The sequence below is a fragment of the Corythoichthys intestinalis genome, chromosome 2, assembly GCF_030265065.1.
Source record: "Corythoichthys intestinalis isolate RoL2023-P3 chromosome 2, ASM3026506v1, whole genome shotgun sequence".
Lineage (NCBI taxonomy): Eukaryota > Metazoa > Chordata > Actinopteri > Syngnathiformes > Syngnathidae > Corythoichthys > Corythoichthys intestinalis.
In genome coordinates, this window is record NC_080396.1 from 56,501,464 (window position 1) to 56,528,613 (window position 27,150).

Sequence of the window (27,150 nt, forward strand, 5' to 3'; positions counted from 1 at the left end):
ATAAGCACAGCCTCCGGCTTTGAATACTACGTCAACTGCCTTGCCCTTTTGGATGTGGCACAGTCGGCGCGTGGAGAGGAGAAATATGAATCTAAATGACAGTTTGGGGGATTCGGAATTTGGAAGAAATGTGAAAAAGGCGTTTCACCAGGGGGAGCCCAAAAAATTTAATAATTAAAAAATAATAATAATAAACAAACGGAAAATATATATATATATATATTAGGGCTGTCAAACGATTACAATTTTTAATCGAGTTAATTACAGCTTAAAAATTAATTAATCGTAATTAATCGCAATAATCGCAATTCAAACCATCTATAAAATATGCCATATTTTTCTGTATATTATTGTTGGAATGGAAAGATAAGACACAAGATGGATATATACATTCAACATACGGTACACAAGTACTGTATTTGTTTACAATAAATCAACAAGATGGCAATAACATTATTAACATTCTGTTAAAGTGATCCATGGATAGAAAGACTTGTAGTTGTTAAAGATGAATATTAGTATAGTATAGTATAGTTATAGAAATTTTATATTAAAACCCGTCTTAATGTTTTCGTTTTAATAAAATTTGTAAAATTTTCAATCCAAAAATAAACTAGTAGCCCGCCATTGTTGACGTCAATAACTACTTACACAATGGTAATGGATGCTGAAGCCAATGAAAGCAGTCGCACCCGAGCGCCAGCAGAGGGCGGAAAAACTCCATAAAACACAATTGACAAGTTGGCCTTTCACTATACTGACATTTAAATCTGTCTGAGCGGGGCTAGTGCGTTAATTGCGTCAAATATTTTAACGTGATTAATTTAAAAAATTAATTACCGCCCGTTATCGCGATAATTTTGACAGCCCTAATATATATATGTATACACACACATATATATGATCAATTATAATTATACATTGTTGTATATTATTATCGTATGGATTTTACATTGTTTTTTAAAATCAATTTATAGATATTTATTTTATGAATCAAATGAATTTATAAATAAATAAAATGTAATGAAAACAACATTAACACAATTGAAAGAAATTAAAACTCAAATACACACTAGGAATGGACCTCAAAGACGCTCTAAACTTTATTTATTTTAATGTCATGGTATTTTACACATTGCTTGCCATTGACGCTGATAGTCGTCCAATTGGGATGTGAATATTCATGTTTTATTATTGACTGGAGTAGACATCCAACTCATATTTAATGGGAGGGCTCGCATGGCAGCGATTATTCGTTGCCAGCGTCTCCCAGTTAAAATGGATTTGATGTCTTTCGACATCAATGGCAACCTTTGAGTTAAATGAATGCCCTATAAAGGGTTAAAGAGACAACAGGAACGCAAATGGTTGCCCTTTCCCTTCACCTGAAGCCAGATGGAATAGACTTCAACACCCAGTAATCCTTATTAGGATAAGCAATGTTGAAAACGGTTTGATGGTAATTGTCTTGCGGTTTCTTCAGTGCTATCATATTATCATTGTGTTGATTTTCAGAGAGGCAGCTAGAACACTCGGTACAGTCATTAATCACTATGCCAGAACCCAATACAGTGATCCCTTGCTACTTCGCGCTTCAAACTTCGCCCCTTCAGTCCATCGCAGATTTTTTTTTTCAATCAATCAATCAATCAATCAATCAATCAATCAATCAATGAATAAATAAATACAGATGATGCAGATAGTCTCCCTCTCCATCCTGCTGCTTTTCTTGGTCTGGCAGTGCACTGGAGTTGCTTGTTGAAGTTAAAGATGATTGACAGACATTAAGGTTTGCTCTTGCCAGAGATACTTGGAAGCCGAAACTTCAAAGCGCCGTATGCGTCAATCATCGTTTTGCTTGTTAAACAGTTGCTGTGGCAATTCATTGTGTGGAAGTGAGCAGCTTGAGTGGATTTGAGTGGACTCACTCAATGAAGCATTTAATACAGACAAACACTGTTCTACTTTATTCTTGTTTAAAAATAATTCGGTGGAACAGTAACTCATTTAAAACTTATCATAATTATTACATTCGAAGTGATTAAAACCATTTATCAAAATGTATATACATAAAAGTTTGTTTTAATTATACTTTTTGAGGGGAGTGATAAAATGTCTTAAGCGTATCTCTTTCCAATGCTAAATCTGAATAAATACATTGAACACACTCACACACACACAAGAAAAAAAAAACATTTTTGGGGGATGGGGCGCTACTTTGCGGTTTTTCACTTATCACTGCGGGTTCTGGTCCCCATTAACCGCGCAAATTGAGCTGTGCGTACATGCCCTCAACTGGAAAATTCCTAACCTACAGAAGGCTGCCCTCTACTGGCCAACTCCGATCTATAATTCAACTATGGGACTGGTTTTGTTGCCTGGTACACCAGACTCACCGCTGTTCCAGCTATTGAGTCTGGCCGCCATTCACGCGGATACAATTTCCAGGGCGGAGCAAGCCACAGCAAACAGACAGCGGAGTGGACCAATAAGCGACGGGCAGACATGACGTTAGTAAAATGGCGAGGGCAGGACGAGGGACTTGTGCGCGGAAGTAAACATACGAAGAGAGCGGAGTTTATTCAACATGGCTAGCACGAGACAGACTGTTGTCAATGACTCGTGTCGATGTGTTTTTGGTAATTTAAAACTGATTTTACCGTGGATTGGAACATATTCTCGGCTCTCCCGTTCACCATCTGTGAGACGACTTTCGACGCGCAAGAGTGACGTTGCTCGTGAAGAACACGTCACGCAAATAAACGAACCTGATTTGTCGATTGTTTTTGTACCTGCTCGAAAGGCCGTTAATGGGATGGTTCCCAGACTATTTCTCTCAGTGTTTGAAAAATACAGGGAGAATAGTCTGGCAGAGCCAGGCAACTGGTTTTGCATAAATCAGTACCAAAACACAACAAATGTGTTTTTTACTGGTGCATAAGTACCAAAACACAATAAATCCAGCAAGGTTTTGTTTGATATGTTGTGTTTTGGTACTGGTTTTGTAGGTAAAGGAACCAGCCGATGCTGGATTTCTTGAGGAATGATAGATACTGGCCCATGTTATGTGAACATACTAGGTTTAAAGACAATCTGTCAAATGGCAAAGGAGTGCGAATTCAAAGTTAGGTTCTACTCTTATAATAGGAAGAAGAACAACAACTACTTGAGTGCCACCTTGACAGGCCTTCATCCTATAAAAAGAGCTATAAGGACCACCGATAAAATATAATAGCCGGAATACATTAATTCATTCTTTGTAAAGTTATTTCAATAACGGTAAACACACAATATCAAACAGCACAAAGATAAGCAATATTTTTAGATCTAAGTGCTTCTTCTTAGGTATTGAAATTAATGTGACGGTCTACCAGAAGGATACACACTTATGAAAGGACAATTTTGCTCAAATTACCAAGGATCGTGTCATCAATAGTTATAGTCAATTATAGCTATTGTTATTGCAGTATTAATCTGTTTTAAGACTTTGATAATACTGAGACATCTAAATAGTAATTAGCAACAATGATTTAACAAAGTAATAATACATTTCAATGAGCAGGGTTTCACCCAATGCTTCACAATCCTGGGGGTCCACCAAGCTTTTCTTGCTAGCTGGTCTAAAATAGAGTTACGAAAAAAGTATACAAACGAATGCAGATTTTAACTGTGTCCGGTGATACGGTTGAAATATGTTGACCGTTTATGGTTATATGTAAACAAACTGCACAGCTCTATGCCATTGCGCAACATTTTTTTGACCTAGTGAGTGAGTTACCAATTTTTATTCCTTGGCCATGTTTGCACTTTTTTACTTTAATCTATTTTAGTTTTACAATTGACCACAAATGGATAGTTTTGAGATTTACTAGTGTTTAGGTTTAGTGAAAACTATTTATATAAATTATTATTATTAATTTGCCTGGAGAGAGCACAGTGGATGAGTGAATACTAATGGTATGTTTTTGTCTGTCAAAACTGTACTCATTCATCTGCTGTACTGTTTATCCTCACATGGGTTATTGGTTGCCTGCATACCAGACTCACCGCTGTTCCGGCGACTGAGTCTGGCGACCGTCCGGCGGATCAAATTCCCAGGGCGGAGCAAGCCCCAGCAAACAGACAGCGGAGTGGACCAATAAGCGACGGGCAGACATGACGTTGTTAAAGCGACAAGTAACTAGCGTGAGCGGAGAATGGAGGATTTTATTCAACATGGCTAGCACGAGTCATGTCGAGTCATGTTGACTTTTGTCAATGACTTGTGTCGAATTGTTTTTGGTCATTTAAAACTGATTTTACCGCGGATTGGAACATCAAATTGGAATATTCTCGGCTCTCCCGTTCGCCATCTGTGTTGTTGTAGAGACGACTTTCGGCGCGCAAGAGTGACGTTACTCATTAACAACACGTCACGCAAATCAACGAATCTGATTGGACGGTTGATTTTCTGCTTGCTCGAGAGGCCGTTAATGGGCTGGGTCCCACACTATTCTCACAGTGTTTGAAAAATACAGGGAGAATAGTCTGGCGGTGCCAGGCAAGGTTATTGGGATGCTGGAGCTCATCCCAGCTAACTATGGAGCAGAAGGTGCGATACACCATGAAATGATTGCCAGCCAATCGAATGGCAAAAGGAGAAAAAAAAACAATCATGCACAGACTCAAACCAGAGGACATTTTGAAGTGGTGAATCAGCCTTCCGTGGGAGTTTTTGGGATGTGGGAGAAAACTGGAGTACCCGTAGAAAACTCACGCAGGCACAGTGAGAACATGCAAACGCGACACAGGAAGGTCAGAGCCCAGACTGAACTCTTGATCTCAGAACTGTGAGGCAGACGTGCTAACCAATCATCCACAGTGATATATAACACTGTATTTTTATTTTTTCCCGAAAAAACTTGGTCTGCTGGTGGACTTCTCTCCCACCAGGCTTTGCACGAATACCTGATTTCAATAATGTCGGCAAGTTTTTACATTTTCAAATAGTCATTATAACATTCCTAGTTCAAACAGTAACAGTAACAAATATGCAATAGCAGTTTCTTGTTTTCCTCAGTTTTATGTATGTATGTATGTATGTATTTAATTTTAAAGGGGGGGGGGGCAATTTACAGTGTGAAATGGATAAAACTCCTGCCGCACATTATTATTATTTTTTTGATAGAGCCTGATTGATGTGTAGTGTTTATATGTAATATGTTTAAAACGTGCAAACGTGTCCAGTACATTGGGGAATTACTTCAGAATATAATTTGGTTAGTCTGTAGTTCATTACTACTTTTAACTATATTACAAACAACCCGCCTACTGGTCATATTCAGTCGGGATAGGCTCCAAAATCCCAGCCAACCTCATGTGGATGGTACACAAGATGAATGAATGAATGAATTAATGAATGAATATTAATAGACACAATTTACCTTCCTTTTTTCCTAACCTCAACTACTTCCTTGTCTATCTGTCAAATGTGGAGTTTAGTTAGCACACAAATTGTGCCACACCTGATGTAACCTGAGGACTGAAGTTCACCTGCGGACTAACTTTTCAAGTAAGAAAGACGCCCCGCCCCACACATAGGAGGCGGCCGAGATGAAGTTGAGGGGAAGGCAAGGCATTCAAAGAGAGCGAGCACGGATCTGCGGCAGCACGTTTTCGCTGCGTGATCGACTCGTGCGCGAAAGTATCCTACTCAACTTCTGGAAGTCTTCCACCGCGGGAAAGTGAAATTATTTCCCAGCTGGATGCTTATGTAAGTTATTTTCCACTCGTTTTTAAATATACCTTCAAATTGACTGCTGTAATATAATTGACTGGTTATGACGGTGTGGCGTGTTATATGCATGCGTGCATTACAGCACACGCGTGTTTAGAAAGTTGTTTTGCTCGAAGTTTGTTGCACTTGTTGCTTTTCTGATATCGGCAAGTGAATTAATTCAACGTTTATATTAAAACCTAGGTGGAAATTAAGATGCTGCTTTACCTCATTTTTGCTTTTTCACGCTGTTTGTGCACAGTCGCACAGGCGTGGGCCAACTTTTGAAACCTTACAGACTGATGGGCCCCGTGTATCCACATTGTATTCTCTTTTTCAAGAAGCTCGGTAAAAGCACTGATTTTAGTATGTGATGAAAGTATGGTGCCCTACTATAAGTTGTGACGGCATTGATTTAGTAAGGCCAAAGAAAAGAGCGTGAGAGACAATAACGAAGCTGTCATTGTCACTTTATCAGAAATAAATAAAACTATTTATGTATTTGTATAATCTAAGGGTAATTCAAATTCATTATAATAGGAAAATATTTTTTTAGTATCGTGAAAAACAGCCTAAAATGAAAACCAGAAAATAATATCATTTTCTTTCTTTTTTTTTTATTTTTTTTTTTTAACCAAAACATACATGTTCAAATATCTGTTTTAGGGCTGCAGCTATCGAATATTTTAGTAATTGAGTAATCGACTGAAAATTCTATCGATTAATCAAGTAATGGATAATTTTTTTTTTTTTTTTAAGGTAAAGAGCAGTTATAAATATACATGAGAAAAAAAACATTTGATCCAATATTGAACCATTTTCAGTCAATCAATGTCTTTATTTTCGATGTACATTGTTGAAAACACCCAACAATTTGGATTTAAGATGTGACTAGAATAAAAAAATTAACTGCTTTCACTCAAAAAACTTCTAGATCTTATTAAAAAAAACAAACAAACATATTTCTTACCTAAAAAAGTAATTACGCTTGATAACACACATCACTTGAAATCTACGTGTTTTTCCCACGTGTTTCGATTTAATTTCCATTTGTGTCAAGCTATTTTTAAGTTCTAGTTAAGTTATAAGTTAGTCTAAACTGTAAGTACTGATAGGATTTTGAGTTTTTGCAGTGTTCAAAAGAAATGTATGATACCTGCTGTATTGGAGCACATTAGGGACCAGTGCTGCTTGGTGTTTTATTCAGCAATGACTACTGAGCTAAAACTGACAGTTAGCTTTATTATGTTTTAATTTTACACCCTCATCACTGTACAGCGCTGTGTTTTTACAGATTAAATAAAGCCTGTATGTAAGACACGTAAGCCACGCATCGACAGTGGTCATAATCAATAGAAACCTAGCACTCCGAAGGGCTAACGTTACGTTAGCGAGTGACAGTAACGTTATATTCATTAGCGATGAGAAGTCTACTGCTTAAAGATGGCGACTGTTTACTAACTCTGCCCAGAAGCGGCTGAGTCTGTCAATTTGCATCTAGTCCTAAAGGCATGCGATATCTATGAGACGCGTCGGACATGACCTGCTACTAGGATCATGCGGGCGTAGTTTTTAGCAACGTCGGCGTAGTTTGTAGCGGCTGTCGGCTGCGGTAAGTTTTTTTTGTGCGTGTTTTATTGCTTCTTCTTCTACGCATGTGGCGTCAGCGCGTTGGTCCGCATTAAAAGTAGTCCGGGCAAAACGTGATGCTTAGAGCTGGCAAAATTAAACGATTCCTCGAGGTGAAATTACTCGGATCAGTTTTTAAACTCGAGTTGCTCGAGTATTCGTTTCAGCTCTAATCTGTTTTTTTGAATAATATATATTTGCCCACCTGTAATATAGCTCTGCGGTATCCATTCAAGACACACCGTCTTTCCACGCAGGCTGTCAAGTGGATGCCACGGCAACAGGTGGCACTACAACCGCCAACTAAAATTAAATGTGCACATTTACTCCTCAAAATGTAATCGCGTAATAATCCAATAATTGTTTACTACGTTGTAGACTTGTAACAATTAGTTCTATTGTTTACATTGTTCAAAATAAAAGCACTTAAAGTCATTTTTCCTGCCATTTTTAGACGGAAAATTATATGAATTTAGCACTTCAAAAAACTAACTGAATCGAAATTACATTTTAGTGTACCGTTACATTGCTAGTGACATAACATTAATCTGGATTAGGGCAGCAGCTATCGATTATTTTAGTAGTCGATTAATCGAGGAACTACTTAGTTCGGATAATCGAGTAATCGGATAAGGAACATAAAGAAAATTAAAATACCTGACCTGAGCCTCAAACGGTATCAAACAATGAATAAATGAGGATATATGTCCAACAAAAGAACAATTGGCTAATTTACATATCAAAAGTCCGCGATCTTAAATGCTGTAAAATGCCAACTTTTTTTTTTACAATGCTCTAAATAAATACAGTTCAAACTCATATTCCCACAAAAAATAGCTGAATATACCTTTACACTAAATTACGAATGCATTAAAAAAAAACAACAACAAAAAAAACATTAGCTCAAACAAAAACTTAGCTTATCCTGGTCTTAACGGGGAGAAGCTGCATTCTGCCATGTGAAATGAGGCAGACTAGTGGGCAGTGTATCCCTCTAAATGAATACCCAAATCAATAAAACTAAATGCAAACACTTTCAAAACAAACCATTGCAACGCCACTTTAATTAAACGAATACTCGAAGCAGCAAAATTAAAACTGAATATTTTTTTTCTAATCAAATACTCGAGTTAATCGATTAATCGTTGCAGCACTAATCTGGATAGATATATAAATCGAAGGCCCTTCTGTCAGATGGAATTGTGGAAGATTTGTGATATCAGATATGCAAAATCGTACCATTGTCCAAAGAATCGATATTGTGTCGTATTGTAATGAAATGTGTTCAAACTGAGGGTTTAGGGTCACTGTCTGTGTAGTGGTTGATTTGCCCAAGGGCGTAGGTTTGGTCTCAACATTGGTAGGGGACGATATAACAGCATAACCTGCATGTACACTTTTTTCTGGGGACGCAACATGATTAAGACCAAAGAGATTGGTTGAACGGGCGGCAGGGCTACATTTCTCACAAATATGAACCTAATTAATTGATAGCCTAATATGCAAAATAAATCTGTATTGACTTCGACTTTCATGTGTATTGGTTCAGGTGATACACCGTTCGATTCAAACCTATGTTTTCAAAAACTACTAAGAAACATTTTGAAAACTTGCAACTCGAAATTGCAATATTTGAACATAAATTATAATAACATAGAAATAAAAACAAACTTGTTAATAATCTCTATCTCAAGTATTAATCCAAGAATGCAAAAAATAAACCTTGGTCTTAAAATCCACTCAACATTGTTTGTCTAAATAATTAAGTTAAATATATTTGAAAAAAATTCTTAGAAACACAAAACATAAAAAAACATAAAATACATAAAACATAAAAATGGAGCCTTCCTTCAGGTAAATAAAACACTACTGCTTTTGTCCACAAGCACAGCCAAACTCAACAAAAAATGAAAACTTTTTACCTTAATTTTTTAGGATTAATGTGTAATCATCGAAAAAAATGTCTTAATGTAGAAAATAAATTAAAACACTTCAAATAAATGCAAGTCATCAGCCAATCAAACGTGTGTTTGAGGAGAAAAAACTAACCAGCACTTTCAGCGAATGAAAAGGGGTAAATGTAAGTCTAAACATAATGAAAAAAATTCACTAAATAATGATAGAGTCAATCCTATCCTTACAACATATGGGAAGACAATCTAAATTACCTATTCAACTGAACTCCTTATATAATGTAAATAAGTTTGCCTAAAAGGTGGTGGGGACAGTTTGAGCACCCTGAAAAGATGGTAGTGTTACAGTATGTCCCTACCGTTCCTATGCAAACCTACGCCCTTGGATTCGCCGGACTTCGGCGCAGGCAGTGCGGGATCGATTCTCATTTAGTGGTGGTGGGTTGTGAATGTGAATGGTCGTCTGTCTATGCGTGTACCCGACAACTGACTCGTCACCAGTTTAGGGTGTAGTCTGGCTTTCACCCAAAGTCAACTGGAATATGCTCCAACACCCCGGAACGCTGACAAGGAAAAGTGGTGTTGAAAATCGGTAGATGGATGGAACAAGGAATGTACTGTTACAGAGATCTGGATCAGTACATTGATTGGTTAAGCAACAATCCAATTAAATTGATTGAAACGCAAAACATCGATCAACATAGTCATCTTTTATACATGCCTTTTTGTTAAAAAAAAAATTTCAAATGTCTGAAATGTTTCAGCAACAAAATTGTGAAATACAGTGGTACCTTGACATACGATTGCATTAACATACAATCCTTTTGACAGCCGACGTAAAATTTGACTCCTCCTTTATCTTGACATATGACGACATGCTTTAAATACGACGATTTACAACAATTTCAGCTATTTACAGCTATTTCATTGTTTTTCTGCAAAACGGTAGCACGGCAGATTTTCTCCAATGTTCGTTGGCCAGTCTTTAGAAGTTAAGGTGACAATTATTATTATTGTAACATTGGCAAGGAAGTCGCCAGCTTCGTCAGGTTTTTAATAATTTATTTCAAAACTTGTGCTGCACAACATGGCTACTGTCTGCCGTAGCCGATGCCAACAACAACAGAACATGAAAAGTGAAAGTAAAAACATTAACGCACCTCTCATTCTCTCGTCATTCACAGGGTACGTTTAAGAACAACATGCAAAACACAACAGCCACATTAGAACCCGATTTGTTAGATTATCATTGTTATTATTATTCCAATTTGTATATTTTTTGTAATTTTTTGTTTTGCAATGTTTAATTGCTATTTATAATTGTCCCTGCAGTATTTATTAAGGATTTGGTATGTCTATAGTTATACAAGCCTATAAACACAGCCTATATTCAAGCAAAGTGTTTATAATCAAACTGCGTAATGTTACCTAAAACAATTATAGCTACAATCTTAGGAATAAAAATCATAATGGTGTTACATGGAGATCGAACGATTTATTTTTTTAGGTTGTATTTTATGTAACAGTTTGAGAAACACTAGATGTGGAAACTAACCCTGAACCCCGATATTTGTCAACCTTAAAGCAAATTTGAAAATGTACAAAGGGGATGGAGGCTCTCCATTTGTCACAGATGCAGGAAGTACATTTTGTTTGGCAGTCACGTGACACGCCCATTTAAAGAATGTCTGCCATTTTGTGGAGTTGACCGAGCATAAAGTGATCCAAAAGTACATGACTGACAAGGAATGTGACCCCTAGAGAGATCCAGAGCCCCCACCTCGACAATCACGCACACACATTTAGGAAGTGAACAATCACCTCCATAATCTCCAGCAACTTTGATGTGGACCCCCTTCCTTTAATTCCTCCTACCCTGTGATGGGCCCCTCTGGTTTTGTCCTCCATCCTTCCTTCAGACCCACCGATACATTGTTGTTGTGCCCGTTGCATTTCTTAGATTAAACATATATGTAATAAGGTTTCAGAAGTGAAATACTGTATGATTACACTGCTATTTAATCTATCATATGCTAGTGAGGACCGATGCTGGATTTGTTGTGATTTGGTGCTGGTCTTGCAAGTAAAGGTGCAAGACCAGCACCAAAACATAAGAAATTCAGCATATGTTGAATTAAATTGCAAGGAATGGAAGCCAGACTTTGGCTACAACTACACTAGGAAGGATAACGGCCTTAACGTTCAATTTATTATACTATACGGCATGTCGCTACACTAATGTACCTCTTGTCCAGATATTTTATTACATGAGCAAAGGAGCCAGCTAAAACTGCGAATGGTTTAGCCGCCGGCTACCAGTGTAAAAATCGGAGCCAACGGAAGTGACGTCATGAAGGAGGCCATTGCTGTCTTTTTGTGTGGCATTATGACATCGTAAACAATGAAGGCAAATGGTACAGATGCAGATTTTCTGCCCCTCTTTTTACAACTGAAAGAGCTTGTAAATTTTACTCTTGAATATTTCCGGAGAATACTTCGATCAACGGCGAAAAATAATAAGCTTCTGGTCCAGAGGTGACCCGCGCAGACGATGACGTCACACGGGAGGCTGCTCCTTTCGCTTTCGCTGCATATCTCATATTGCTAAAGCTTGGGATCCAAATCTTTACTGTGTTGTACTGTATTCTCTGTGCTTGTTTTTTCTTCCCAAGGCTGTGCTACATCATCATACCCTACCAATGATATCACTGGTGTATTTTCGGTGGCGACATGAATTTTTAAATATTGCAGTAGTTATGATGCAGTGATATAATGTCGTCAGACACACACACGTTCCTCCTATATACAACAATTTTGAAGAGTAGCACAACATTGACTTTGCCTTTCAAAAGAGTATTTTGCAGGGATGCACCAAAAAGTTTGAGCCAAGAACTTGAGATCGTTCTCCAGCGACTGTGAATCAGTGCAGACTTTCAAGACAATTGTATGTGTGTCAAATGGGTGAAACATCCGGACATAGTTCACGATGCACCCTTTAAAGCATATGCCTTCCTTGGAAGGTGTTAAGTTCTTGTGCTTAAAAATCAATGGCCACTTAAATTACAGTAGTATGCTGGCTTCCTCTAGCTGTTTGTCAAAAACTATTTTACTCTACATATTATACAGTGCTGGCCAAAAATTAAATCATTATCATTTTACACAAAACTCCAAAAAAGGTATTCGCACCCATTGTAAAATCATGTGATGCGTCTCTAATTTGGGTAATTAACAGCCCCTGTTACTTACCTGTGGCACATACAGTAACAGGTGAGGGCAATAACTAAATCACACGTGCAGCCAGTTAAAATGGATTAAAGTTGACTAAACCTCTGTCCTGTGTCCTTGTGTGTACCACTTTGAACATGGAGAAAAGAAAGACAAAAGAACTGTCTGGGGACTTGAGAAGCAAGTTGTGAGGAAGCATGGAAAATCTCAAGGCTACAAGTCCATCTCCAAAGACCTGAATGTTCCCGTGTCTACCGTGCGCAGTGTCATCAATAAGTGTAAAGCCCATGGCACTGTGGCTAACCTCGCTAGATGTGGACGAAAAAGAAAAATTGACGAGAGATTTCAACGAAAGATTGTGTGAACGGTGGATGAAGAACCTCGACTAACATTAGAGGCGTGCAAAATTTCTGATTCTTAGATTATTCGCAATTCGGCCGCGGAAGATTCGACAACGATTCACAAACATCCAAATTCCGATTATTGAATTATACCAGGTAAAGCAGAACTAAAACACAGTCAGCGCGGTCTTTAGGACGCAATGAGGAACGGACCAAGAGCAAATATCATGTTCAACTCATGCCGCTAGATAAAAAAACAAAAATACCTCACTGCGGCCGACAGCTGGTTCAAACAACGCCCAGTTGCTAGTCGCTACAAACATACGGCCACATACGGCAGTCGTAGATATCAAATATATGCAGAATTGGATGCAAAATAACAGACGACTGCAGTGTTAGAACATATAAAAAGAACTAGATGCAAAACGACAGGCTTGCCGTTTTGTAGTTACTTAGTAGTAACAGCCGCCATCTTAAAGCAGTAGACTTCTCTAGACAGCTCTGTTGTAGCGAACCTAAGTAACTTTTTATCTGAAATACTCCTAAATCAGCAAAATCTTGACTTGAATCTATCTTTAAATAATGAAACAGCTTTAAAACTTAGACATGTTGTAAGTAGGCAGAAGGGAAATTGTGGAATAACGGGAGAAATTTTATCAACTTTAACAGTTGATTCACATCATTAAATTAATTGAATGTAGTTTAAAGCTGCTGATACAGAATGGGGACTTGAGTATTTTATTTAATGTTTTTAACTGTTAACTTGATACTTAAATATTAGTTTGGTTTAGCCTAATATGATTTTTAAACTATTTTGGAACTAATGTACAAAACATTAAAAGGGGGGGTTTGGGTAACACCAATAATCGATTTATAATCGAATCGGAGCCTCTGAATCGTAATCGAATTGTTAGGTACCCAAAGATTCCCACCTCTTACTAACATCCAAACAAATTCAAGCTGTCCTGCAGTCCGAGGGTACAACAGTGTCAACCTGTACTGTCCTTCGGCGTCTGAATGAAAAGGGACTCTATGGTAGGATACCCAGGAAGACCCCACTTCTGACCGAGAGACATAAAAAAGCCAGGCTAGAGTTTGCCAAAACTTACCTGAGAGAGCCAAAAACGTTTTGGAAGAAAAAAGTAGCACTTTTTCGGAAAAGACATCAGCATAGAGTTTAAAAAGAAAAAACGAGTCCTTCAAAGAAAAGAACACGGTCCCCACAGTCAAACATGGCAGAGGTTCCCAGATGTTTTGGGGTTGCTTTGCTGCCTCTGGCACTACACTGCTTGACCATGTGCATGGCATTATGAAGTCTGAAGACGACCAACAAACTTAACAGCATAATGAAGTGTGAGAAAGCTGGGTCTCCCTCAGAGGTCATGGTTCTCCAGCAGGACAATGACCCAAAACACACTTCAAAAGCACTGGAAAATGGTTTGAGAGAAAGCATTGGAGACTTCTAAAGTGCCAGCAATGAGTCCAGACCTGTATCCCATAGAACACCTGTGGAGAGATCTGAAAATGGCAGTTTGGAGAAGGCACCCTTCACATCTCAAAGACCTGGAGGAGTTGGCCAAAGAAGAATGGTCTAAAATTCCAGCAGAGCATTGTAAGAATCTCATTGATGGATACCGGAAGCGGTTGTTCGCAGTTATTTGGCTAAAGGTTGTGCTACCAAGTATTAGGCTGAGGGTACCGATGCTTTTGTCCGGCCCAGTTTTGGAGTTTTGTATAAAATGATAATGATTTTTTTTCCCATTCTCTTTTGTGTTTTTTCACTGCAAGCGAGATAAATGAAGATATAACTACCAAAACATTTGTAATTGCAATCATTTTCTGGGAGAAATTGAACATTATCTGACAGAATTGCTTGGGTGCCAATACTTTGGCCAGCACTGTATATATTTTTTATATTACTGAGGAGGCAGTGCCATCTATAGACTCCACTCACCAACGTCACACAATGACGTGTCGCTGTATCCGGCCGCCATATTGTCCGTCATTGTTTATCCGTATTCTCAATGGTTTCAATTTGTCGCCCAATTTATAGTGCAATTCACGGAAGCCCCCGTGCTTTCAGATGCTGTAAACTCATTGGATGCGTTGCATAAAAGGAGTTATGTGGAAAAGCTTCAGTCTACCCATTCGCCAGATCCATATTTGATGCCTAAATCGATATTTTTCGACCCGCTGTCTTGCCTGACATCTGCTACCCTGATATCTACAACTATCTTGTCCACAGAAACTCAGCCTATTCTCACGAAACTTTGAAAAACGTTAAGAGCAGCACTCTAAGCAACATTACCCCGTGTGACCCTTTACTTCCAATTTTCTAAAATGGCGACAATCAATTTAAAAAAAAGTTGACTGCGATGGCCGACGCTTCAAGGATAGGTGGATATTGGACTATTTCTTCAATAAAATACGCAACATCTGTGTCTGCCTCATTTGCAAAGAGACAGTCGCTGTTTTCAAAGAGTTCGATGTGACGCGATATTACTAAACAAGACATGCTGATATGTACAACATTACAGGGAAGATATGCAGCGAGAAATTATAGCAACTTGAAGCTAGTTTAATTTCACAGCAGCATTATTTCGCAAGAGCCCGAGTGTCGAAAGAGAACGCCACAAAGGTGAGATTGTTGAAATTATGAATTAAAAAAATAATAATAAAGCAAATGTGACACACAGAAGGGCTTGCTAAAATTTGTTTAAATATATTGTTGTACGTAAATTAGCCAAGGTAGCCCCCACATTTTTACCACACCAAATCTGGCCCCCTCTGCAAAAAGTTTGGACACCTCTGTTTAACTGATGATTCGGAGACGAGGCCAGCTTCTTTCACTTGGTACCAGCTAAATATTATTCAAAAAATAATGATGGCGTTAGAAATAAACATCTTGAATTTGAAACTCTTATGTTGTCGCCGATTAGCCTCGCAATGATCTTAATTGTGGTTGTCAGCCCAAAACCCTCTAAATATATATTAAATGCATCTTACCAGATATAAAATGACTACTACATAATCTGTGGTGATCGTTTGGTGCCCAGTTTTCTCGTCGAATTGCAGCAGTTCATCTCGCTCTCTTCTCCGGGTCTCTCGGAATACGGTAGAACTTCAAGTCTCTCCGTCTATCTTCTCTGTTACTGCAACCAACCGCCACACACGCCATCACCATTTTGATTATTACTGTTAACGAGCAGAAAAACACGCCATAATAGGATGAATTTACGTAGCGGTAATGCTTAAACACGACGTGCTGACGGACAATATGGCGCGGAGGTGTGGCTGTGACGTCATGTGAGTGGGGTCTATAGGTGAAGTTTCCCCAGTATCCCTAATTATGCTGCAATGACAGGCTTTATACAGTATTTTATGCTCTACTTAACCCTTTAACAATGGATGTGTCGCCAGTGACACATTTCCTCATGCGTACTTTAAACTGCTGTAACTCCTAAACGGTTTGCGCTACCGAAAAAAATTCAACGGATCCTGAAAGCTGAGACGTTGCGCTTGACAGCCAAACGGGTGTCATTGCTGTGATCTCACTCTCCTACCGCCAGGAAACCAGTGAATCAGCTCTTTTATTCTCTGACGTGCTGTCAGTGGCACATTTACGGATGCGACCCGCAACAGACACATAGAAGAAAAGTCAGGAGAGTGGTAAAAAACAGCAAAGAACGATAGGTTTTATAATTTAAAATAACAGCAAGACGGTCATCCAGGACAATAAAACCTCCACAGAGATTTAGAGAAGAGTTTGGGAGCAAGGGGGCAACGGGATGAGCAAAGTTTGGTGAAGAAAGGTATCGATTGTTTCTCTGTAGTTGAACCTCTCTCTGTACTTTTCTCAAGCTCATTTTTACTTTGTTCATGGTATTTTACGTATACACCATGTTTGTATTGTGCGTTGACTTACAGTACAATATACAGAGTGTAAATGCGCAGATGTGCGCATGGCAATCCACTATGTATGATGCGTGCCTCGTTGGCATAGCATCCGTATTTGAACAGTGTAACATTGTCAGTCTTGTTGAAAGCATATATTTAAAAAATTATGTTCATGTATGTGCAGTAATCCATACATTTTTGGTACTATACAGCGTCTGTGACTACTACTACTTTGCTACAGTTTGTGTTGTGATGAGGAACAGCTATACTGTGTATACATACATACATCATGTATGTGTATATATTCACTATTTTGCACTCTTGGTCTCCTGTATGTAACCTGTTTTGACAATAATATGTAGAAAGGACAAAAAAGCCTATGACCATATCTGCTTTTGGTTTTTCTTTTTTTCAAAATGATCAAATATAAAACATTTCAGTCTCATATTTTTCTGTTTAATGTTAATCCCATTCCCAAAAAGTTGAATAAATATTATCATGCTTCAAAATGTTTCGTCGAGCATTTTTGGTTGTCAATGGGACATCAATATTAATTTTTTTTTTTTTTTGGGTCCAAATTGTTGATTATAGTTGGTCAGTGAAGAAAACACCAATTTGGACATGAAGGTTATGGTGTGAACAATTTTTTCTTTGAAATATAAAGGCAACATCAAAGTCATTCAAATTCGGCCAAAATTCAGCCAAAATAGGCTTAGGTGTGAATGGATTAATTTAACTTTTTTTAAAAGATGTAGGCAAATCCATGAACGTATTAAACCTTACAATGACATGGATACTCTACAAGTTGATGTCAAAGTAATACCTTAATCTATTTGTCCTGAGCACAAAAAGAGATATTTAGTGAATAAGGGAGTCTGTGTTAAAAGAAAAAAATATGTGAGGATCACTGCACAGATAAACCTGATCATTCTGGTCACTATCAATGCCAATTGATTTTTTTATAGCATTTCATACCCACTTCGGAAAAATGTTTATTTATTCATTCATTCATCTTCTGAACGATCATCCTCACAAGCTTACTCCGGGCAGGAGGCAGGGTACACCCTGAACTGGTTGCCAGGCAATCACAAGGTACCTATACACAAACAACAATTCATGCATACACTCACACTTATGGACAATTTGGAGTGTTCAATCAGCCTATTATACATGTTTTTGCAATGTGGGAGGAAGGCGGAGTACCTGGAGAAACCCCACACAAACAGACAAACTCCACTCAGGAAGACCTGGACTGGGAGGGAAAAAAATTGTGTGTATTTGGGATGTGTTTTTGTCTCTGAACATAAGATAATGGCTCCTTAAGGCCTGCTGGGCAGGCCTGCAAACACACAGGTGCGCACGAACTAAGACACACACTAACACAGAGTCACGTGTTGACATATGCTACTCATGTGCATGCAGGCTGAACAAAATTAATCCTCAAACAATGCAAAGAAGAATGTGGCGAGAACACACTGCATATCCTTTTTTTGTGTGTTATTGCAAGTTCCTTTCAGCGTGTCAGTACTTGTTTTTTGTAGTTTCTTCAAGAAAACATGTCACTTTTATCAAGAGATAGTGGACACACTACTGCCACAAATCTAGCATGGCTTTTTACAGAAATTATCACCAATAAATATAAAAATGAGAATGTTAGTTAAGAATGTTAATAATGTTAATGCCATCTTGTGGATTTATTGTTATAATAAACAAATACAGTACTTATGTACAGTATGTTGCATATAAATATCCATCTTGTGTCTTATCTTTCCATTCCAACAATAATTTACAGAAAAATATGGCATATTTTAGAGATGGTTTGAATTGCGATTAATTACGACTAATTAATTTTTAAGCTGTGATTAACTTGATTAAAAATTTTAATCGTTTGACAGCTCAAATTTATCGTGTTAACGGGCGGTAATTAATTTTTTAAATTAATCACGTTAAAATATTTGACGCATTTAATGCATGTGCGGAATGACCTGCTCATGCATTGCCTCAAACAGATTACAATGATGCCGTTTTTTTGCACATTGAGAGCTAAGAGGCAGGGAAAGGCGAGTGAACACAGGCGTTCATTGGACCGTGCCATCTATTGGCATAAGCTCTGGCAACTCCTTCAAACAAACATAAGTATTATTTAGTGAAAGCACAGCAAAAATAATATTCCTATCTCTCAAATAAATCTTCACAAAAAGAAAAGCGCTTCAATCTGTATTAATGAGGCTCAGACTTTGGACAAACAATTCAAACATTTCATTTAGCTGTCATTTATCTCGACAAATACACTGGATGGCAATATTTAGTCACAATATACAAACTACCAGAGGTCTCGTACGTTTTGAAGCAAGCACTCAAATGACCGTGAAGTACAATGGATGGAAAAGTAAACAGGGAACTACGGCGTCAGTCGAGGGACAAAACACACTCATTGGCTGGATTTCTAAGTATTTTAAAACTCGCCATTGACACCTTGTGGTGTGTTTCAATCACTACCTTACGTCTGTCAGTGTTTCCCCTAGGATTTTTTGAAGCTGTGGTGGTGGGCTGCATCGGAGTCGGACAGCCTCACCATGTCGTGCCACAGCGAATTTTTTTTCCTTCATTTTTCCCCCAAGAAGAACCATAACAAAGATATATTTGAAATATTTCATTAGCCAGGCTAATGTTGTACCTCTCAGCTACAGTACATGTATGTAAAATGCGTAGCTGATTACAGCTACGTTACCCGATGTACTAATGCGACTTTTTTTCTCGTGGCAATAGTACGACTTACATCTCGTAGTGACTCAGGGTTGGCAACCCAAACTGTTGAAAGAGCCATATTTGACCCCCAAAAAAACACACAAAAACTGATACAGTATGTCTGGAGCCACAAAAAATTAAAAGCCTTTTACAAGCCTTATAATTATCGATACTAGCTATATTAGCCTACTATAGAAATACGTAATTAGCCTTCATGATTAAATGTTTGTTTTCCCTGCAGTGGATCCTATAGAGAATGACGCACCACGTGACTACTCTGTTGTACTATGCCACCACAAGTTTAACTTCATTACAATATTAATGAATTGAAAGAATGTTTGTGTCATGTTTGTCCTCCTAGAAATCCTATTAAAACAAAAAAATATATTTCCCTCCCCCATCTTTTTCCATTAAAAAAAAAAAAAAGCTCCGAAGCATCGCTAAAGAGCCGCATGCGGCCCGAGAGCCGCGGGTTGCAGACCACCGTCGTAGTCCTCCTTTTTCCTTTTATTTGACCCTCATAAGTACTACATTACCACAACAATAACAGTCCTTCTGTCAACTGACCCATTTAGAGCACTGGGGGAATTCTAATAGCCGTGTAAAGAGTTTTACTTGATTCGGTGAGAAGGTGAATAGTTTTTTCCCCGTTGTTCGTAAACTAAATTTCCACACAAAGGCACGTCGAGGTACCATTAACTTAGCAAGGAGAGGTATGAGAGTCATTTTTCGAGTGTCCCAGAGCTCGCGAAATTTGGGTGGGGGGCGCATTTATCAAAGTTTCGTCAGCCGTAATTGTCTGAAGTTGGCGCGCCGGTGTTGTGCCGAAAAATAGCCACTCCACGTGAAATGTCCCCCCTGACGGGAGCGCCCACACGTCACTCGTACAAACAGCCTTTTCTTACCAATCGATGGACACAGAAACGACGTTCTTGTACCGTGAATATGTATTATTTTACTCTGCTTGAACTGATAAATCGTTTACTGTGACCAACGCTCTGAAAATAGAGCAAGGCTTTATTTTGGGCCCCGCCTCTACGCGCAAGTTCAATCAAAGTTTGCTTTACGTCCAAGACGGCCGTCCACCGCTCACTTTCGCCGAAAAGTCCGATCCAAATTATTGTAATGCCCCGGATATGGGCAAGAAGGAGAGAAGTCTGTATTTGCTTACCCACTTTATTGTGGTAACAATAATAAAGAAAAACAATAACAAGATAACAGCGGGCTGCTACAACATGCGACCGCTATCTCTCGCTATCTCGCTCGTTCTCCCATTCTTCCTACTCGTTCCCCTTGCGTCTCTTAAGGGGGGGCCTGCATAGTTACGAACATTAGGCTACAATACACAATGAATAGGTGTCCGCTGAACTCCTCCCACTCGGCTGCCGCTAGTTTGAAGCGGCCTTAAAAAAAAAATTTTTTTTATTTAAATAAATAAATAAAATACATCTCATTTGCCAGGCGTGGCGGCTTTCATTTTAGTGTGGCGGTGCGCCACAATCTGTTGAATATAGGGGAATCCCTGTCTGTGTTTCCCCTAGGATTTTTTGAAGCTGCAGTGGTGGGCTGCATTGGAGTCGGACTGCTTCACCAAGTCGTGCCACGGCAAAATTGCGTCATATCATGACATTTTTTTTTCACATTTTGCTTCCCAAAAAGAACCATAACAAAGATCTATTTGAAATATGTCATGAGCCAGCCTAATGTCATAACTCTCAGCTACGGTTCATGTACGTAAAATGCATAGCTGATTACAGTTACATTACCCTACGTAATAATCAGTGTTGTTAATTTTACTTTAAAAAAGTAATTAATTACAGTTACAAATTACTTCTCCCAAAAAGTAATTGCGTTAGTAACTCAGTTACCTGAATTTAAGAGTAATTAGTTACTTGGCAAAGTAACTAGTGATAATTTTCATGTTTTTTTTTTTCTCCAAAAAAAAACAAAAAAAGGTCACACAATGTGAAGTTTAAAGGGTTTTCGGGACAATTGGCCCTAGCCCAATTCTTTACCCTCCACTTAACTAGACACAAGGGTATTGCGATAACTAGATAGTAACCTTTGCTATGTGTGGAAGTCATTTAAAGTTGTGAATCAACCGTTAAAGTTGTTAAAATTGCTCCCGCGATTGCATTAGTTCCCTTCTGTCTACTTTCAACATGTGTAAGTTTTAAAACTGTTTCATCATTTAAAGATAGATTTAAGTCAAGATTTTGCCGATTTAGGACCATTTTAGCTTTAAAAAAAAAAAAAAAAAAGTAGGTTCGCTAGGAAGGATCTCTACAATAGAGCCTTCCTGAGAGGTCTACTGCTTTAAGATGGCGGCTGTTTACTAACGTATCATGTTGCCAGTGCTGCCGTGTCTATCATTTGCATCTAGTTCATATGTGATATCTACCGTATCATGTGGGCGTAGTTTGTAGGCTACAGTCAGGTATTATTGGATCCACCTAGCATCGCGTTTGCAACGGCGTCTTCCCCACTCCTGCTCTGCTCTGTCGTCTCCGTGAGTACGTCTCTCTGACTTTTTTTCTTCAACCAACTTAGTAACGCATAGTAACGCACGCTTTTCCCGCCTCAGTAACGGTAACGGCGTTGCCAAGATGAGAAAAGTAATTCATTAGATTACTCACTACTGAAAAAAATAACGCCGTTATATTGTAACGCCGTTATTAACAACACTGTTAATAACTAATTAACAATAGACTTTTTTTTCTCGTAGCAATAGCATGAATTACATTTCATAGTCCTTTTACTTTTATCTGGCCTATATGTACTACATTAACACAACAATAATAGTACAGTGGTACCTCTACATACGATCGCTTCGACACAGGAACTTTTCGACATCCGACGTAAAATTTGACTCGCCATTTGTTTCTACATCCGACGACATGCTAGAAATACGACGACAATGGCAGCACCGCAGACGAATGCACGGCGGATTTTCTTGTGTGACAAATCAACACTGGTTTAAGAAAAGGTTGGTACAGGTGGTGAAACAAGGAAAAAGTTGACGCTTACCTTCTAAATGAAGATGCAAATGACAGAAAAATATGAGCGTAGGGTGGGCATCCGTGAAATGGCTCAACAATACATCTCCACGGTCCTCCTCCAACCATCGTTCGCCAGTCTTTATAAGTTAAGCTGACAATTCTTATTGTGGTAACATCTCCAGAGAAATCGCCAACTTCGCCACGTTTTTATCATTTATTTCACAACTTATTCAAAACAAAAACCTTCTGTCTGCCGCAATTGACGGTGTTCTCAAGAAAACATTCAAAGTGAAAGTGAAACTCAAGCTCACCGGTCTGTCTCTGGCACGTCAGCCCCGCGGAGCGTTCAGGGTCAGCAAAAAACGTCCGCCACATTAGAACCCGATTCGTTACATTAATACAGGAATTATTATTATTATTATTATTCCGATTTTGATTTATATTTTATTTGTTTTGCTATGTGTAATTGCCATTTGTAATAGTACCAGCAGTATTTTTTAAGGATTTAGTGAATGTTTTTGGGCTGTGGAACGAATTAATGGAATTATAATGTATTCCTATGAGAAAATCCTGCTCGGCATACGACCATTTCGACTTACAAACAAGGTCCTGGAACGGATTAACTTCGTATGTAGAGGTACCACTGTACTTCTGTTAATGGACCAATGGCATAGGTTTGCATAGGGACGTTAGGGATATAACACTAGGAACTTTTCAGGATGCTCAAATTGTCCCCACCAAATGTTAAGCAACCTTTTGCATTATATAATGAGTTCAGTTATAGAGGTCATTTAGATTGTCTTCACATATTTTGTAGGATAGAATTGATCCTACCATTAAGTGAATTACTTTCATTATGTTCAGACTTACACTGACACAATTTGTTCCCCCTCAAATGCACGTTTGATTGGCAGATTACTAATTTCCCTTGTTTTCAATCTACTAGAAATAATTGAAATTATCTGCCAGTGCTTTAAGTAAATTTTACTCAGATTTCTTGAAATACGATTATGTTCATACAGCTATTTTAACACACTTATTTTAAGCAAAAAAAAAAAAACAAAAAAAAAGCTTTTTTTTCCCGTCAGGAATGTTCTTAATTCAACAAGTGATATTGTTCAAAACAATATTTGAAAGCATTTTCCCCTTGATTTTGGTGAAAAATGACCAACCTTTAGATGTATAGGCTTAATAAGAACAAATGGTAATATTTACCTAAAGTCAATTGAATAATCTGCCCCATTAATCTGTTAACTAGTCTTTAACACTCAAAACAAGATGGGGAAAATTATTCGAACAGATTTTTAAAAAATCATCGAATTAAAACGTTCTAAATTTGCAGTGTGAAAGTTGGTACATCAATACAGATTTATTTTTGCATTGACCATTTAGCCTGTCAAATAATTAGGTTCAAATTGGTGGTGAGAAATGTAGCCCTGACCCCCGTTCACCCAATCTGTTGGGTCTTATTACGGTAATGTCCGTCGACAGCAAAAAGTGTACATGCAGGCTATGCTGTTATATCGTCCCCACCAATGTTGAGACCAAACCTACGTCCTTGTAATGGACCCATTTCAAGGAGTAGGGGGACATTCTTATAGCCGTGTAAAGAAATTTACGAGTTTTGGTGAGAAGGTGAATAGTTTTTTTTTTTGTTTTTTTTGTTTTGTTCGTGAACTACATTTCCACACAAACGCACATCGAGGTAGCATTTAGCTCAGGAAGGAGAAGTATGGGAGTCATTTTTCGAGTGTCCCAGAGCTCGCAAAACTTTGATTAAAAAAAAGCGCATTTATCAAGGTTTCGTCAGCCGCGATTGCGTATATCCGTCTGCCGAAACAGCCTGATAGCAGATATAATAAGTATGCCTGCCCCTGTGCTATTGAACGCGTTGTTGATATTAGCGCGGCGGCGCTCTCTCCGCCTCTTGCCGCAATTTCATTCCAACTTGCTGTTCAGTCCAAGACGGCTGTCCATTGCTTACTTTCGCCGAAAAGTCCGATCCAAAATACTGTAATGCCCCGGCTGGGGGGAAGAAGGACAGGAGTCTGTATTGGCTTACCCACTTTATTGTGGCATCAATAATACAGAAAAACAATAACAAAATAAAAGCGGGCTTCCGTGACATGTGACCGCTATCTCGCTTCCCGCTACGTCACAGCTCCTCGTCCGAATGTCTCTTAAGGGGGCCTTGCAGAGTTACGGACATTAAAATACACAATGAATAGGTTGCCGCTGAACCCTTCACACTAGGCTGCCGCTAGTTTGAAACAGCCTTAATTTTTTTTTTTTTTTTTAAACATGTCTTTTGTACGGCGTGGCGGCTTTTATTTTGGTGTGGCGGTGCGCCACAATAATTCATATGTAGGGGAAACCCTGTACGTAGTTAAAGACACTGTGGAAGAACGGCAGGGAGCCCATGTGACGTCACCGCTCGGCGACATCAACAATGGCGAGCTACTAGTTTATTTTTTTGATTGAAAATTTTACAATTTTTTTAAGACGGAAACATTAAGAGGGGTTTTAATACAAAATGTCTATAACTTGTACTAACGTTTATCTTTTAAGAACTACAAGTCTTTCTATCTGTGGATTCCTTCCACAGAAAGAATTTTATAATGTTAATGCCATCTTGTGAATTTACTGTTATAATAAACAAATACAGTACCTTTGTACAGTATGTATAATATGTATGTAATATGTATAATAGGAAAGTCAATTACATGCAATGACATTTTAAGCCACTGGGGGAGGCAGTGTTCCGCCTGCGTCCCCCAATCTCCTCCCATGAAAATAAATATACATCAATTTATTCCTGAAACCTCATACACTTTCATTATAACATTTTCTCGTTTTTTAGTCCAAACCTGCATAAGTCTAAACCTTCTAAAATGCAGGATTCTAAATATTCTATGCTTCGTTTTTGTAGTAAAAGCCAAAATGAGCCGAAATTTCAAACTTATAAAAGCACTAATAAGTGCAAAATGACCAGAGGTATCTCATGCGCCATTGCTGAGGTGTGCCGCCTGCATCACATCTCCAACAGCAGCTAATGTTACTGTTTACATTGAGTGACGCTGGGCTGCAATAGGTGTGTAAACACCCCAGTTATGACGAGCAACCACTAGAGGGTGACATACAGGTAGTATTAGTCTAAAGGCCTTTACACACTAGCGTCAGCTCAGTGTGAAGACTGAAGAGCGGTCAACGGCAAGCGCAAAACGGGAGGACCAACGTTGCCTTACGTAGACGCTGTCAGGAAGTGAAAAGTGGCAAGCATATTTACTATAGTATTTTTCATTGTTGCAGAAAAAGACAGCAACTTTTCCTATATCAAGGAGTAGGGGGCATTATATTAGCCGTGTAAAGAGTTTTACTAGTTTCGGTGAGAAGGTGAGTAGCTTTTTTTGTTGTTTGTGAACTACATTTCCACACAAACGCACATTGAGGTACCATTTAGCTTAGCAAGGTGAAGTATGAGAGTCATTTCTCGAGTGTCCCACAGCTCGCGAAACTTTTAAAAAACACATTTATGAAGGTTTTCAAGATTTGCATATATCCGTCTGCCAAAACAGCCTGACAGCACAGATATAAGTATGCCTACCCCTCTGCTATTGGAATCGTTCTTGAAGTAAGCGCAGCGGCGCTCTAAAAAATAGAGCAAGGCTCTATTTTAGGCCCCGCCTCTCGACACAAATTAATTCAAACTTGCCTTTCCGCCCAAAACTGTGGTCCACAGCATACTTTCGCCGAGAAGTCAGCTCCCAAGTACACATTGAATGGGTTGCCGCTGAACCCTTTACACTACGCTGCCGCTAGTTTGAAACACCCTTTTTGTTGTTACTTCAGCAGGCTGCAGGGCAATGCTGCTGCGCGCTGCCAACTACTGAACAGGAGTAGAAGTCAGCCATGGATTGTTTATTTCCACCAAAAACACACATGTAAGGATCAATACAGACAGATTTTGAATTGATACGAGAATTGTGTGACGCAGTATCGCGATATATCTCAAAACTAATTTTTTTAACACCCCTATTAGTCAGAAATTATAACATTATTAATCTGTTCATTTCACTAAATAGTTGAGTGCTTCATGCTATTTATTCCAAGATAAAAAATGAAATTAAGCAGCAACGATTTCAATCCTATTCTTAATGTGTTGCTGTGAAGAAGTGACAAATTTATAAATCCTCCATGAAGTCAATAAAATGGTCATGAAATGAAGACAGAAATATATTGCTCATGTCCTATGCATAGATAATAACCACCATATTAATTGTTGGATGAGCTATTTGATCATCATTTCATTTATTTAGTTTGACAACTTTTTTTTATACATAATGGACAAAAAATACTTACACAATGCTTTTAAAAGGCATCACCAGTTTGAATGTTTGATTGATTTATTGACAGGTTTGTGAAGGGATCATCACCAGCAGCCACGGCAACAGCGATGCCCTCTGATCAGTACACTGCTGTTGCCATGGAGACGAACAACAACATGACCTCCATGGTGAGTCTCGTATATGGCCATGTTGTCGAAACTGCATCCAGGGAACATTAATGTACATGATAAACTGAATGTTACACAATATAAGATATTCTTTGTATGAAGATATACTCTAAATGTGAACAACACAAAG

The 27,150-nt window shown here is 38.5% G+C and overlaps 1 protein-coding gene across 4 annotated transcripts in view; it reads left to right on the top strand.

The window, feature by feature from the left end:
• The first annotated feature begins 5,630 nt into the window (after positions 1 to 5,630).
• LOC130911890 (DNA (cytosine-5)-methyltransferase 3B) overlaps positions 5,631 to 27,150 on the top strand; it is a 57,488-nt gene continuing 35,968 nt past the window's right edge. Inside the window, exons 1-3 of one of the 4 annotated variants that reach the window (XM_057829533.1) lie at positions 5,633 to 5,752; positions 26,357 to 26,448; positions 26,921 to 27,020. In XM_057829533.1, the coding sequence (XP_057685516.1) occupies positions 26,417 to 26,448; positions 26,921 to 27,020 (132 nt within the window). In that variant the 5' untranslated portion in view covers positions 5,633 to 5,752; positions 26,357 to 26,416. Of the gene's footprint in view, positions 5,753 to 26,356; positions 26,449 to 26,920; positions 27,021 to 27,150 lie in introns of those variants that run through there. The other 3 variants (XM_057829535.1, XM_057829536.1, XM_057829539.1) reach the window with 3 other exon arrangements.